This window comes from Catharus ustulatus, chromosome 6, assembly GCF_009819885.2.
Source record: "Catharus ustulatus isolate bCatUst1 chromosome 6, bCatUst1.pri.v2, whole genome shotgun sequence".
NCBI lineage: Eukaryota > Metazoa > Chordata > Aves > Passeriformes > Turdidae > Catharus > Catharus ustulatus.
This window is the reverse complement of record NC_046226.1, coordinates 1,988,740-2,004,658: the sequence shown is the minus strand read 5'-3', so window position 1 is coordinate 2,004,658 and position 15,919 is coordinate 1,988,740. Positions and strand designations below refer to the sequence as shown.

Genomic DNA, 15,919 nt, shown 5'->3' with positions numbered 1-15,919 from the left:
ATCCTCAAAGCAGGGAAACATCTGCTAGGTAAGGAAAAATTCTCTGGGGAGGAAAATATCCTCTAGGTAGGGAAATATCCCCTGGGCAGGGAAATCTCCCCCAGGTAGGAAACATCCCCCAGGGAGGAAAGTATCCTCTAAAGAGGGAAAAATCCCCTGGGCAGGGAAATATCCTCCAGGGAGGGAAATCTTTCCCGAATAAGGAAACATGCCCTGGGCAGGGAAATGTCCTCTAGGTAAGGAAAATCTCTCCCCAAGTAAGGAAATCTCCCCCAGGTAAGGAAACATCTCCCCTAAGTAAGGAGCTCTCCCCCCCAGGTAAGGAAACATCCTCCAGCTAAGTAAACATCCCCCAGATAAGGAATTCTGCCCCGGGTAAGGAATTCTTCCCCAGGTATGGAATTCTCCCCCAGATAAGGAATTCTCCCCCAGGTGAGGAATTCCCCCCGTCCCCAGCTCTCCCCGGCCGGGCGCTCCCCGCCCGCAGCCCGGTCCCGTCCCGCTCCGTGCCGCAGTTCCGGCCGCTGCCCGCAGGGGGCGCGCGGGGCGGGCGGCGCAGGCGCGCAGGGCGGCGGCCGCGGGCGGCGGCGGCAGCGGGGCCGCAGCGAGCGGGGCCCGGCCCGGCCCGTCCCGACCCCCGCCCGGCGCCTCCCCGAGCGGCCCCGCCGAGCCCCGAGCGGCCCCCGCCGAGCCATGGCAGCCCGGCCGGGCGGCTGAGCAGCGACCCCGCGGCGGCCCGGCCCCGATGCGGAGCGGCCGCCATGCAGCCGCCGCCGCAGCCTTACGAGTTCCTGGGCGAGGAGAACGGCCCGAAATGGCGCGGCCTCTTCGTGCCCGCCCTGCGCAAGGTCAGTCCCGGCGGCACCTGCTCCGAGCCGGCCCCGCTGCGGGCAGGTGGAGCCGCGGCCCCCGCCCTGCCCTCAGGGCCCCGAGCCCCCTCAGGGACACCGGGGATGCTGCGGCTGAGCGGGGGCCGGGCGGGCGCTGCTGCTCCGGCACCTGCGCTCGCTCGGGCTCGCTCTCCGCTGGGATTGATAGCCCGGACTGCTTTGGCTTGGAAGGGATCTTAAATCTTAAATCCCATCCAGTGCCACCCCTGCCATGGGTAGGGACACCTTTCACTGTCCCAGGCTGCTCCAGCCTGGCCTCGGACACGTACAGGATCCACAGCTTATCTGGGCACCCTGATAACTGTGCTGATGTGCAGGGAAATGGCATCCTTCATCCTTTCCTTCATCCCTCCTTTCATTCCTTCTTTCATCCTTTCCTTCATCCCTTCCTTCATCCCTCCCTTCATCCTTTCTTTCATCCCTCCCTTCACCCCTTCCTTCATCCGTTCCTTCATCCCTTCTTTCATCCCATCCTTTATCCTATCCTTTATCCCTCCCTTCATTCTTTCCCTCATCCCTCCCTTCATCCTTTCTTTCATCCCTTCTTTCATCCCTCCCTTCATCCCTCCCTTCATCCCATCCTTCATCCCTCCCTTCATCCCCATCCTTCATCCCCATCCTTCATCCCTCCCTTCATCCCTCCCTTCATCCCATCCTTCATCCCATCCTTCATCCCTCCCTTCATCCCTCCCTTCATCCCTCCCTTCATCCCATCTTTCATCCCTCCCTTTATTCCTTCTTTCATCCCTCCCTCATCCCCTCCCCACACCGTTTCTCCTGACAGCTTTTCCAGGCTCTCTCCCGAGCCAGATTCCTTCACCCGAGGTGTTGTGACCCTCAGGGGACACCTGTGAGAGCAGCCACCTGTGGTGCAGGGCAGAGCCACCCTGTGACACTGCACAACTCAGAGAAACCGTGTGGGAACCACCCAGGAGGTGAATCCGGATTTTTAGGATGTGTTTGCACAGCAGGGGAGCTCCAGCACACCCCCCCTTCCTTAGGACACCCCTGGATTAAACTGAGACTGGAGGGAGCAGTGTCCTGCTCTGTGTCATCTGCAAAGCTTGAGGATTATTCCATAATTCTGACCATAATTTTGCATCTCTGACTGCCCTACAAGTACTTTAGGCAGTGGTGAGTGGTTTGTCTCTTTTTCCCAAGAATAGATGTAGTGATGCTGTTGGAAAATGCTTCTCCTTTTTTTTTTTTTTTTTTCAAATAGAGTAAAAGACTTGCATTTGTTTTGGGTGCCTGTCTAAGTAGTGTTGTGGCTGGCACAGAAACCACTAATTGCCTGTCTGGAGAATCCTGGATTTTCTGCTCTTCACCCTAAAATCTTCTCCTCATGGTAGCTGCTTTCCAGTGTCTTAGGGAATGCCAGGCTGATCTTTTCCTGATCTGGAATCTGACCCAAAGCAGCCCCTTAACACCAACCAGCATCTGCCCAAATGTCAGCTGCAGCTGCAGAAATATTCCCTTAACATTCAGAGGTGTTTTCATCATCCTAAAATACAGATACTGCACAAGTTAGTGGATGTTGCTTTACCAATTCTTTCTATTTGTGCATTTGGTTTTGGTGAAAAGAGCAGGAATTTCAGCTTTCTGAAGCAGTGGTGATGACAGTGACTGCCTGTAAAAATGTGTATTTGGTTATAGCCAGGTTTTTTCTCCCTGGGAAAGTTCCTTGTCTGCAGGACCCACCCTGGAGCATGAAGCAATCGGGCTGTAATGTGCTTTTCTGGTGTGAGCACACAGTATCAGTGAGTCAACCCAAAATCTCATTGTCAGGCTGCTAGGGAAGCGAAGGTTTCACACATTTAAAAGACACCCTGTAAAATAAGCACAGGAGAGCATCCTAAGTAACGATTCCATTGTTTCTAGGGGAGCTGAAGAATGTGGCACTGAATGCAGTGTGAAAGCCTCAGGTTTTCTGTTCATCTCCCAATTTATTAAACATCATCACTGCTGTTTGCAGATCGTTTGTGATTTTGTCCTGAAGAGGTTGAAAAATCCCCTGAGATGTGATCTTTCCTAAGCAGATTGCTTCGTGATGAAAACTTTAAAGGAAGTTTAATATTTTTTTAGTTAAACATCTGGAATAGAGGGGGTTTTTTAACTCTTAAGCTGTGTTTTTATTATCCTGGACACTGTTTCCCATTCCTGAAAGCTTTTCCTGTAAATGAGTGTCTTTTGAAGGAGAGAAACAGAAAGCAGAAAAAGAAAACAGATTTTGGTTCTTTGTGCACGTCAAAATGTGAAAAATATTTAATTCTAAAATGCAGAAAGATGTGGAGCTGGATAAGGAGCCCATGCAATTCACTAAAAATAAAGAGTATTTCTTTATTGCTTGGATTTTAAGTCCAGAACATGCTTTGAAGGGCTACACTCTCTTTATTATGCACTCAGCAAGTTTAAGGTAATTTCTTTTATCAAACCATTTTTAAACTCTTGCTTTACTTTAATTCTATGCAGTGGACACTTAAAAATGGTAAAACAAATCAGTTCTTACTTCAATGTATGAAAAAAAGATGAGAATCTGTCTTTTGAACAATATTTTAAATGCATTTATACTCTTTAAGATTAGTAGAGAGTGACAAATTTTACCTTAGAGTGGGAGTCTTTTTAAGAAAAACCCAAAGCTAAATGGTCTAGCACCTTTAAATCCAGATTTTATGTATTTATATGCCCACATTCCTTAGCACTGGGAACCTTGTAAGTTGGAAAATTAAAAACAGTTTCATGTATTTACATCTGTTCCAGCTGGGAGATGGACAAGCACATCCTTGCTCTAAAACACTTTATTTTATTCTGCTGCAGTGCTGGAAAGTGAAGCAGGGAATGAGGGTAATTCAATGGGGGGATGTAAAATGATGAAACTCTTTACTAAAGCTGCATTTTGGTTTTGGGACCACCTTTCCCAGCACAAATCCAGTGCCAGAGCTTGTCCTTGCTGAATTCCAGCTGGAACTTCCCAGAGGTGAATTATTTTGCAGGTTGATACTGGGATTCCAGTCCTGTGTGAATTATTGAATGGGATTCTAGCTCTGTATGAATTATTTTGCAGGTTGATACTGGGATTTCAGTCCTGTATTAATTATTTTGCAGGTTGATGCTGGGATTTCAGTCCTGTGTGAATTATTTTGCAGGTTGAGACTGGGATTCCAGTCCTGTATTAATTATTGAATGGGATTCCAGTCCTGTGTGAATTATTTTGCAGGTTGTTACTGGGATTCCAGTCCTATGTGAATTATTGAATGGGACTCAAATCCTGTGTGAATTGTTTTGTAGGTTGATACTGGGATTCCAGTCCTGTATAAATTATTGAATGGGATTCCAATCCTGTGTGAGTTTTGTAGGTTGAGGCTGGGATTCCAGTCTTCTATGAATTGTTTTGTAGGTTGATACTGGGATTCCAGCCCTGTGTGAATTATTTTGTAGGTTGATACTGGGATTCCAATCCTGTGTGAATTATTTTGCAGACTGATACTGGGATTCCAGTCCTGTATTAATTATTGAATGGGATTCCAGCCCTGTGTGATTTATTTTGTAGGTTGATGCTGGGATTCCAGTCCTGTATGAATTATTTTGCAGGTTGTTACTGGGATTTCAGTCCTGTGGGAATTATTGAATGGGGTTCCAATCCTGTGTGAATTATTTTGCAGGCTGAGACTGGGATTCCAGTCCTGTGTGAATTATTGAATGGGATTCCAGCCCTGTATGAATTATTTTGCAGGTTGTTACTGGGATTTCAGTCCTGTGTGAATTATTTTGCAGGTTGATGCTGGGATTTCAGTCCTGTGTGAATTATTTTGCAGGCTTATACTGGGATTCCAGTCCTGTGGGAATTATTGAATGGAACTCCAGTCCTGTGGGAATTTCAGAGGCAGCAGCTGAGTGTGGCACTGCCTCCAGCTCACTGGAGGTCCCAGTTTTAATATCCTGGATGTGCATTGCACAAAAGGTTTTTGGGAATTGTAGTTGAAAAATTCATTTCTACCAAACACATTCCATTGGTACCTGGAATAAATTTCTGTTCCAGGCACTTGGAAGAGATTTTTAAAATAAACCAGGTGACCTCATAGAATTAGTGTGTATTTTTGAAAACAGTGAGGGATGTGTTGTTAGATTTACAGATAAGGATTTATTCACATTAAAACACTCTTGTGTGTCCTGAGCTTATCTTTTATAAGGACCTGAGTGACAGGACACAGGGGATGGCTCCCACTGCCAGGGCTGGATGGGATGTTGGGAATTGGGAATTCTGGCTGGGATGGAATTGCCAGAGCAGCTGTGACTGCCCCTGGATCCCTGGAAATGTCCAAGGCCAGGCTGGACAGGGCTTGGGTCACTCTGGGATAGTGGGAAGTGTCCCTGCCATGGCAGGGGTGGAACTGGATGAGTTTAAATCCCTTCCAACCCAAACCATTCCAGGATTCCATAATTATGATTTGCATGTGTTCTTGCAAATCCACTGGCAAACTCACCATGTGTTTCTGTGAACAGGAGCTGTGTATTCAGTTGCTTTGCTTTTTGATTTTTCTAAACCAAGTTCAGGAGCATCTCCCAGGGATTCCTGGTTTGGGTTTTCCCCATGATCCACACCCAGAGCCTGTCAAACAGTTAAACCCCAGGGCTCTGCAGGCACCACATGTCGGGATAATCCTGGCACTGGGCACTATTTGCATTTTCTAAAACAATTCCACCATTGCTCTGGACCACTCATCAAATTTCTAGGGCATGACTAAAGGGTTTATTCTTAGCAAATGTTGCATAGACAGATATAAAAAGACCATTTTGAGGACTTTTGGTGAAGTTTACATTAGTTCAGTGCTTCTGTGTTTTAAAGCACGTGGGAGTTGCTCTGTTGTGATGTGTGAGGTTGCAGGGTTGGGGTTAAGGTCAGGAGGTGCAGAGGTGTCCAGCTTTATTCCATGCATGTTTTCATGGCAGGATGAGGATCCCCTTGGGTTAGAATTATTTAATGTATTTTAGCCTCATTATAGTGGATTCTTATTTAAAGCATTCTCATTTCATTAGCATCCATTATTATTTAATGCATTATAATTCCAACAGGAAAGTTGCTTGTTAAGAAGTTTTAAAATAATAGTTACATTTGGGTTTGAAATCTCTTAGGTCACTTAACTTCTCATATATATATTTATTTGAGCTCAGAAGCCTGGACCTTTGCAGCCTTGCAGTTGCTCCAAACATGAATTTGAGTGACCTGGGCTAGTGGGAGGTGTCCATGCCCATGGCAAGGATTTGGAATTTGGGCTTTAAGATCCCTTCCAACCCAAACCAGTCTGGGATTCTGTGGATGCATCAGCCTAGAACCAAAGGGGGCTGGTCCTTTTACTTAAATCTTATTATTTCCATGCTTTTTGTTGTTTTTACAAAGTTCCTGACCCAGGAGAGTTTTTGCAGCCACTGGTGTGAGGTGAAGGTGGATTTCAGGTCCCAGGTGTTTGATGGGAACGCTGGGATTTCACTTGGCAGCTCCAGCAGAAGGAACACTTCCCACCTGTGTTGTTCATGTGGAAATGGGAATCAGTGTTTGCCTTGGCTTGGGGAGCAGGCACAGGAATTAAAAACCACAATGATTCACCTCACTGTGCTGCCTCTACCCCCTCAGGACTGGGCTCCAATCCCAGTCCCATCTTCTGTGTGCTTTGCCCATCTTCTCATTCCCCCTCACCTCCTACAGTGTCTCCTCCTGCCCTCCCTGGGTTTTCACCTCTCTCTTTGCACAGTGCAGGCCTTATCTAATCTCCTCCAGAGGAGCTGTGCACTCTGTTATTTGCTTTTGTAATTAGCTCACTGATTCCCTGTGTGCCAGCCTTTCACATGAGCGCTTCCGGAGCGTTACTCATGTGGCAAACGTGGCTTTCCTGCATCCCTGGCCTCTGCTCTCCCTCAGCTTTTCATGTCACAGCTAGTTGGTTCATGGAGAAATTACAGTAATTTCATGATTACAAGCTGCACCATTTTGACTAAAATTTTGGTCTGAACCTGAAGTGCGGCTTATAATCAGGTGTGGCTTATGTATGGACAGAGAATGAAAAGTTGCTGTTTTAGTTTGGAGGACAAGTGTCTGCTGAGAAAGGCAGGAGCTTCTCTTTGAAATGGAGAATGGAAACCCCCTCCCTCCAAATTATTATAATTTTGAAATCAAGGGGCTCTCAGGCAAAGATATGGGAATTAGGAATAACAGTTCTTTACTAGGGAAATTAAAATAGAAATACAGCACTACAAAGAACAAACCCCAAACCCTGACACAGTCAGAGTACAGCCTGACACCCGTCAGGCAGGGTGTTGGCAGCAGTCCCATTCCATGGTGGCTGCATCCTCCTGCAGTGACAGATGTGGCTCAGTTGGAGCAGTGCTCCTGTACAAGGTGCAGTTTCCCTCCGGAGCTCCAGTGGGGATGTGGAGAAATCCGGTTTTCCTCTGGAGTCCAGTGGAGAAAGGGGCTCCCTTAGTGTCCCAAACCCTCTGTTTTTATCTTGGTAAGAAATGTTGGGCTCTTCCCCCTGGCTGGAGCAACTCCCAATGGGATGCAGTAATTTTATCAGTGCCACAGTGGGACTCAATGGCCATGAGCAGAAAATGACTGGCTGGAGGAAGGATGGGTTGTGAAAAGATAAAGAACACTGCCCCAGCTGGTTTATAAACCATGGCCATGAACAGGAGATATCCCATGGAGATAAAGAACACTGCCCCAGCTGGTTTATAAACCATGGCCATGAACAGGAGATATCCCATGGAGATAAAGAACACTGCCCCAGCTGGTTTCAATGGATGCCCATTAGCAGAATATCTCCCACAGAGATCAGGATCACTGCCCCACCCTCAGCAGATGGTGATAGAACAGACACCTTTGATCACACTCTGTATTGTAATGTGCATCTTATAATTGTGAAATTACTGTACTCTGTCAGCTCCCTGTGGAAGAGTTTTGGGACCATTGGGAGCTGTCAGTGGGAATTCAGGTGAGGGCACAGCCACCTCCACAGCAGCCATGGTGTTTCCCTCCCCTGTCACAGGCTGTGCTGGGCTCCCTCAGGGCTGATCTCAATTGAAACAAAGCATTTTATGTGGATGGATAAAATCCAAACACTTTCTTTTCCATCAGGTTTGAAGATTAAAATGTATATATAATTTGTGTACATGTAAACAAACCCCCATTTTAGCTCCTCCTTGACTCTGTATAAAAGGAAACAACAATTAACTGGAGAAAGAAGAATTTGTGTTTGTTTTTTTCTGTGGGCACCAGCAGCCTTCCCAGGAGATTTTAGGACAGTCTTTGATGCTGTTTCACAGTCTGCACCACCCTCATTCCATCATTAATTCCCCCTCCCCTCAACTAGAATATACTGTAGAAGATTATTTAAATAGCTGAAGATGGAGAAAAAAATTACATTTACACCCAAGTGTGGTGTAAGATGATTTTTTAATACCCCTGTACAGTCAGTTGAGGGATAATCTTATTTTGCTAACCATGCTTTGAGTTTTTTGCAGTAAAAAAAGCCAAATGCTGTATGTAGATAAAAATTCTCTTTTAAGTAAAAGACTGCTTCATGCTGTTCCTCTCTCAGCATGTTTTAGTCTGATTTAAGACAGAGCCAGCCAGAAATTGCTGTACTGGAAATAAAATAAGAAATCAGTGTGGTTATTTCTAAAAAGTTGACAGTTGGCATTTTTATTGGGGATTTCTCTTCAAGTATTTAAATCTTTGTGGCTCTTTCCAAAGAATAATGCTTGAAAATTGGGAATATTGCACTGAATAAGAGCAACAGAAACCTTTCAATTGCTCCATTTGGTCCCTTCTTCCTCTGGAGCATCATCCAGATGAGGAATTAAAAATGCCTTTGGAGCAGGTGTTTTGTGTTTTCTTTAGGAGAAAAAAGATTAAAGGAATTAAAACACAGACTTTTAAATGAGAAAATTCTTGTTCTGAAATCACAGGTAATACTGGAATTCCATTTTCTCAAAATGTGGTTTTGAATATGAGCAGAAAACTGGAATATTTTTACCAAATATTTCAGGAATATAAATCCATATTTTTATGGTGTATTGTGCTGCCTTGCAGACTCGATGTGCATGTCATGGATTTGGGAATTTTCTGTTCTTGGGGGTTTTTAAAATGAAAATTCTCTTGTTTTGCTCATGTGCTCTCTGTGGAACAGCTGGAGCTTTCTGGATGTGTTTTTACAATCAAAATAATCTTTTAAGTGAAAATATATTTAGGTGTTGTAGCCAAGCTGTTGATTGTCTCAGAAAAGGTTAAAAAGAAGTTCCTTGCAGTTTTGACTCTATTTTTTTCCCCTCAGCTTTTTGTCATTTCAAATGGAACCCTTTGATCATTTCTTTTATACTCTGGGCTTCTGGATTTCCCCAAGTCTGAGATCCAGAATTCCTGTGCTTCAAGATTAACCCTGCCATTATATTTCTTTTTTTAAAAAAAAAGAAATAAGAACAGGGTTTTTTCCTAGTTTTAATACCATTTATCTCCATGAAAAGTTTTCATCCTCATCTCTTCTGAACAGACTTGCTCTGAGGATTAAGAATATCTCACTGAGAAGGAATTTTCAGGAGAAGCTTTTGAGGATTTTCATCAAATGCACATTGGGAGGGTGGAAGAATAGGGAAAAGCTGAGAAGCAAGAGAAGGAGCAGTTCAGGAATTTTAACATAAAATAAAATTATGTCTCCCAGAAATGCCTTAAGGCCAAGTTTAAATCCCACTCTTGCACCTTTATTTCATTTCTGTTCCTTGAAACAGCTTGGACTAAACCTGTGTAAATGACACTGAATTAGTTAGTTCTGCTAATCCTAATCTCTCTTTAATGACTTCAGACATTCTGCTGTTTCAGAGATAAAATAGTAAAAAAAAAATCTGTTTTCTGTGCTCCCTTCTGCTCAGCTTCTTGCAGCAGAGCTCTGACTGCTCAGTGCAACACCTTGTGGGTTTTTAAAGGATATTTTCACCCTTCAAAGAAAACAATTACCAAACAAAATTCAGCCTGGTGTGTTTATTCTGTGCCAGTTTTTATGATTGTGCTCAGGCATTCCAGTCTGAAGCAGAGATCAGTGAATGTCCCCCCTGTGAGTGACATCGCCAGTAATTCCTCCTGCTTTGTGCCATGCTTTGAGACTTTTATCAGTCTCTTGCTTTTCCAGTCCTCTCAGTCAGGATTCTGTAAAGAATAAATGTTCTCTCCTTGATCCAGTGGCATCTGATTTCAGCTGGTGCCCAGCTTTTATTACAGGATTTTTGTTTTGCTCTGAAGAACACTGTCAGGATACAAAATTGGTTTATTTTCTTCTCAGCATTTGTGTCAAAACAACTTCTCTGAAAGGTGGGGAGTGCAGAAACACCTCTGGGACCTTCCAGGATGCTGCAGGAAGCTGAAATCCTAAATCCCCTGGGGAGAGTTGTCTCATGTTGGGCTGTTGGGCTTTGCTGTTGGTTTTGCTCCCTTTGAAGGAAAATTGACTCCAGGACTTACAGAGAGCCACAGAGATGATTTGGGGGATGGAACAGCTCTGGGGGAAGGCTGGGAGTGTTGGGGTTGTTCATCCTGGAAGAGAAGGATCCAGGAGGGGCTCCAGAGAGCTGGAGAGGGATGGGGACAAGGGATGGAGGGACAGGACACAGGGAATGGCTTTTAACTGGAAAAAGATGTAGGTGGGACACTGGGAAGGAATTCCTGGCTGGGAGGGTGGGGAGGCCCTGGAATGGAATTCCCAGAGCAGCTGTGGCTGCCCCTGGATCCCTGGAAGTGCCCAAGGCCAGGCTGGAGCAGCCTGGGGAGTGGAAGGTGTCCCTGCCCATGGCAGGGGTGGAATAAGAGGGTGTTCAAAGTCCCTTCCAAGCCAGGCTATTGCAGGATTCCATGATCTGTGTTCCTAAAATGAAGCTGAGATTCCCTGTCACTGTTTAAGGAGGGCTCTGTGCTCCTGTGCTGCTCCTCAGGCACACTGGACATCCATGTGCTCCCAGGGAAGTTTAGCAGAGTGTGGCATGAGCTGGGGACTGAAGTCAGGTACAAATAAAATCATTTTTTTGTGCAGTGAAATCTGAAACAAGTGAGTGGAGGGAGGAGAAGGGCTGCAGACTGCTCAGGAATGGGAGTTCCCATCTCCTCCTGATCTTCCTCCTCTCCTTACTGTTCCTGTTCTTGTCAGCTCTCTGGAGCATCATCAAGGGTTCACTGCAGGGACACAGAATTTCACTTGGTTTCCTTGCTGGGTCCTGCTCTTGCTGCCGTGGGGCTCTCTGAGGGACACGTGGCAGGACCTGAACCCAGCACTTCCTGGTTTGCCATTGTTTTGTGAATTAAACTCTCACGTTCAGGAAGAACACAAAATGCCCTGGCTATTGTTGAAAACCTGCTGTCTTAAGTGGGAGTTTTCAAGGGATGGGTTTGGTTTTCTTCAGGGTTCTTTCTTTCTTTCAGGATCTTGTATCCGTGGCTGGGAATCAGTTGTGAAAAGCAGAGATTCACGTTTGAAGCACAGAAGGCAAAATTATGTTTACAGAGCTATAAAATAACTTTATAACAAGAAACTCACAGAGGGCAGGATTAGATGGGATATTGGAAATTGGGAATTCCTGGCTCTGAGGATGGGGAGGTTTCCCAGAGAAGCTGTGGCTGCCCCTGGATCCCTGGAAGTGTTCAAGGCTGGGTTGGACAGGGTTTGGAACAACCTGGGATGGTGGAAGGTGTCCCTGCCATGGCAGGAGGACAACAGGATAATCCTTTCAAGCCCAAACCATTCTGGGATTCTCCTTAATTTGGAGGAAGCCCTCAGAGCCCCCCAGTTTTTGGGAACTGCACCAAGGAGCTGCATCTGTATTTCAGAGCATCAAAATTCAACCCAAAGGTGTTTCTGTCTTGTCCCAAGAAACTGTCACCCCATTTGTCCTGTGAGTATGTCACACGAGTTTTTTGAGGTGATTTACATGGAATTTATATGAGGAGAGGAGGCAATTTCCCTGGATTGTGTTCCTTGCCAATCTTCTGGCTATATAGAGATCTAGTGAGTGCTTTCCTGACTGAGAGGCTGCCAGGGAAAACTGAGTGTGGAGACCAACCCCTGAGTGCTTCTTTTTTTTTCTTTTTAAGCTGAGGTGGTTTGATTTGGGAGGATTTTTAGTAGAAAAATGCCCTGCTGATGCAGGATGAGTTAATTGTAGCCCTTTCTGTATGGGCACATGCTGAGGTTGCCTGTTTTGGGTTGTCTGGTCTGGTTTAGCCTGTGAAACCAAAGCTGGGATTCATCTCCATGAAGTGAGATAAAAGGAATCACCCTGCCTTGCCTTGGAGAGAGGTGGGACTCAGCTTTTCCTTGCTTTTCCCTGGTGGGTCTGTGCTGCTGCTCTGCTCAGTCACTGCATCAGTCACTCATTAGGGTTGGTAACGTCACTGCAGTTACTCATCCAGGCCATGAGTAACTCAGACTTACCCACAGGGATGGTTTCACTCCAGTGCTGCCAGAAATCTGCCTTGGCTTGACACTCCTTGCCATCATCATGGCCAAACACTGAGTTTGTAATTCCACAGAGCTGCCAACTTGGCAGGAATAGGAATTACCACCTTAACTGCAGAGGAAAACTTGTGAGAAATATTAAAAATGTGTGAATTTGCAGCACAGCTTTCCATGGAAAAAAAAAAAAAAATTCCTAATTGTTTGAATTCCTTTGGGCAGGTCCAGCAGCAGGTTCACCCCAACCTCTCAGCTAAGGAAGATTCCCTGTACTACATTGAGGAGCTGATCCTGCAGCTGCTGAACAAGCTGTGCATCGCCCAGCCGCGCACTGTGCAGGATGTGGAGGTAGGGCTGGAGCTGGGACAGCCTCTGCAGTGCCTGGAATTCACTGGGATATTTTGGGCAATGCAGGCTGGAAGCCCAGAGTGTCCTGACAGGACTTTGTGGCTGTCTCTGGATTCCTGGAAGTGCCCAAGGCCAGGCTGGATGGGGTTTGGAGCAAGCTGGGATGGTGGATTGGTAAGGATTGAGCTGGGTGATCCCTAAGGTCCCTTCCAACCCAGCCTGTTCTGATTCTATTTAGATTTTATAAGTAAATTTAACTGGAAACTCATTTTCTTACCCAGTGCTTCAGGATAGAAATTGTGGGAATTTTTCCTTTCAGCAATTTTTTTATAAATGTAAAAAATGCTTCAAGGGATTTTCTGCTGTCGAATGCACATTGGATTTAAGAATTTTTCCTATTTCTTTGACATCAATATGCAAGGAAAAATTGAAATATTTCAGTGAAAGGTTACAGTTGTGCAGCTGAGGGAATAGAATTGGATGTTCCTGGGACTTCATTGGGCTCACTGAGGCTCTTGTATTATTGCAGCTGTCAGCTTTTGTGTCATCATTCCAAAATGAGGGTTTAATGGAGTCTGCAGGGAGAAAATGCTTCCATGTGGCTGTGACCTGACAGAGATTTGTAGAACATTAATTTTACATCAATCTGTAGGTCCAGGATGTTCAGCCTCATCCAAAATGGTGTCCTCCTATGGGATTCCCTATGTCTGTTGTGGAAATTAAAATAATTGTATATTAAAAATTGTATACAATTAATAATATCATTATATTATAATTTAATGTATTATTATCTAATAATAATATATATTGTATTATTAGAATCATTATAACAATATAATATTTAATATATCTATTTTATATATAAATTATATCTGTCAAAATTATTATATGGCTTATTAATATAAATTGTGTGTGTCATGAAAATGAAAGAAAATTTTATTTATGTTTTATTTATTTATATGTATTTGTAGGCAAATACATATAGTTATATATTTTTTATATAATGTATATGCATAATATGAATATATTTAATTATATAGGTGTATACATATATATGTGTATGCCAGGATTCCCAGGAAGGCTCATCTGGGGGCTGCTCTCCAGGAGGGAATGTCACCCTGAGCTGATCACAGAGTTGGCCATTAAATGACCACCTGCAAAGATTTAAAATCTGCCTCTCTGAAGACCTTGGTGTTGGGGAAGATAAATCAGAAAAACCTTATAAATGTGATTGTCCAGCAAAATAATTTAAAAATATGAAAACCATAAGCAAAATAAAAATAATAGCAGTTTTCAACTGTGCACCTGAAAACAACAATGTAAATACTTAAAAGCTTCCTTCCTTTATTTAAATAATACCAAATACCACAAATATAAAAAGCCAGCAACAACCCTCTCCAAGCATAACAAGAAGAGTCTGAAATAAAGTTTAAAAATAAAAAAAGCAATAAAAGATAGCAATATAACAATTTCTATAAGTTACATGCAAATATTAAAAAAGTATATTTTATATTAAATTAGTTAGTAAAAATTAAAATATTCAACATAAAAAACAATTTATTGTAACAAAAAACTCACTCTTTTTATTCTCTCTCTTAACTCTTTGTTCCTTCTCTTAATCTCTTAACTCTTAATTACTTCTCTTAACTCTTACCTCTCTTACCTCATCCTCTTGCTTAAAACTCCCACCACCCTACACTCTCCTTCTGCCCTGCTCTGAGCTGCACCTGGCCCTCTTTACCCACACCCTGCACAATAAACTACAAACTAAAAACCTACCTATAAAAATCTCTCTGTTTGTCCGAACCCTCCTACCCTGAATATTCCCCCACCTTGGGCCTCCTGCTGGCTCTTGGAATACGTGCAAAAATCTTTTAATCAAAGGGACACAAATATTTCACCATTTTTTTCCCAGCTCATTCCTGGTATGTAGGACAAGTTACACTCTTTTCTGAAATAGGAACAATATCAGCTTGGGGTTTTTTGTAAGCTGTGAAGTGTTTGGTGTTTCCTGTTGGTGTTTGTGTTTTGGGCTCAGAACAGTTTGGGTTGGAAGGGATCTTAAGGACCATCCATATCCAGCTCCCTGCCTTGGCAAGAACATCTTCCACTGGAGTTGGAGACTGAAAGCTTCTTGCTACTCTTGAAAAGATGATGGATTTTAGGAAATCTGAAGGAATTGATGCTCAGGGAAGGGAGGTTTGGGATTGCTGGAAAGAGAAGCCGAGCTGGGTAAGGAGAGAACAGTTCAGAAAACATGTCACAAACACTGAGGAGGAGGAGAATGGTCTGTCCTGGAGGGGAGGTGCTTTGCTGTGCTCTTTGGTTTGCTCCTGTGGGTGGCTGTGGTTGGTGTCAGTGCTCTCTTGTTGGGCAGGAGCGGGTTCAGAAGACGTTTCCTCACCCCATAGACAAGTGGGCCATCGCTGACGCTCAATCGGCCATCGAGAAACGGAAAAGGAGAAACCCCCTCCTGCTCCCTGTGGACAAAATCCATCCTTTGCTGAAGGTACCTCTCACTTTACTGCCCCTCAGCATGACCTTTATGTATTCCTTTAATTTGTGTGAAATTAAAGTTTCTCTTCTTGTAAAGAATCACCATAAAGCTGAATTTATTGTAGCATGTAATAAAAGTAATTCCTTAAATTCATCACGTTCAAGACATCAGTGTGTTAATCTATTACTGCACTTTGAAATAGGATTAATTAGTTTTTAACATAAACAAAACTTAAATACCTTCCCTACTTCAGCAGCACTGCTTTGATGCCTTTCTTTGTTTCAAAATGCTGCAGAAGCCAAAATAGAAGAAGAAGGAACAAGTAGATCCTGTTCCTTGTGTGCTGTGAATATGTGTCAGTGTTCTTTCAGTCACTGCTGACTGTCAGGTTTAAAAATCAAGAGATCTGCAAGGTGTTTCCAGCTGCTGAGGAAACTTTAGTGGAGAAATTAAAGCACTTTTTCAGCTCTCCTTGCTGTGTTCACATAGACAACATCTCAGTTCCTGAGAGGGGAAGGGGTGTCAAGAGAGAAAAGAGCATTAAATAAGATCTTCCCAAACACCACTGGTGTTCTTTGGTGAAACCTGGTTTAGAAGTGTGAGAACAGGCCCAGAATCTGATTTTCAGAGGATGCACCAACACATAATGAGAACAAGTCTGCCTTATTCAAAGTCACCTGCATTTATTGGCAGGT

At 44.1% G+C, this 15,919-nt stretch overlaps 1 protein-coding gene across 1 annotated transcript in view; it reads left to right on the top strand.

The window, feature by feature from the left end:
- Positions 1-724: 724 nt before the first annotated feature.
- Positions 725-15,919, top strand: part of SOS2 (SOS Ras/Rho guanine nucleotide exchange factor 2) — a 50,261-nt gene continuing 35,066 nt past the window's right edge. Inside the window, exons 1-3 of the mRNA XM_033062875.1 lie at positions 725-848; positions 12,602-12,727; positions 15,105-15,236. Coding sequence (XP_032918766.1) covers positions 762-848; positions 12,602-12,727; positions 15,105-15,236 — 345 coding nt within the window. The 5' untranslated portion in view covers positions 725-761. The remainder of the gene's footprint in view (positions 849-12,601; positions 12,728-15,104; positions 15,237-15,919) is intronic.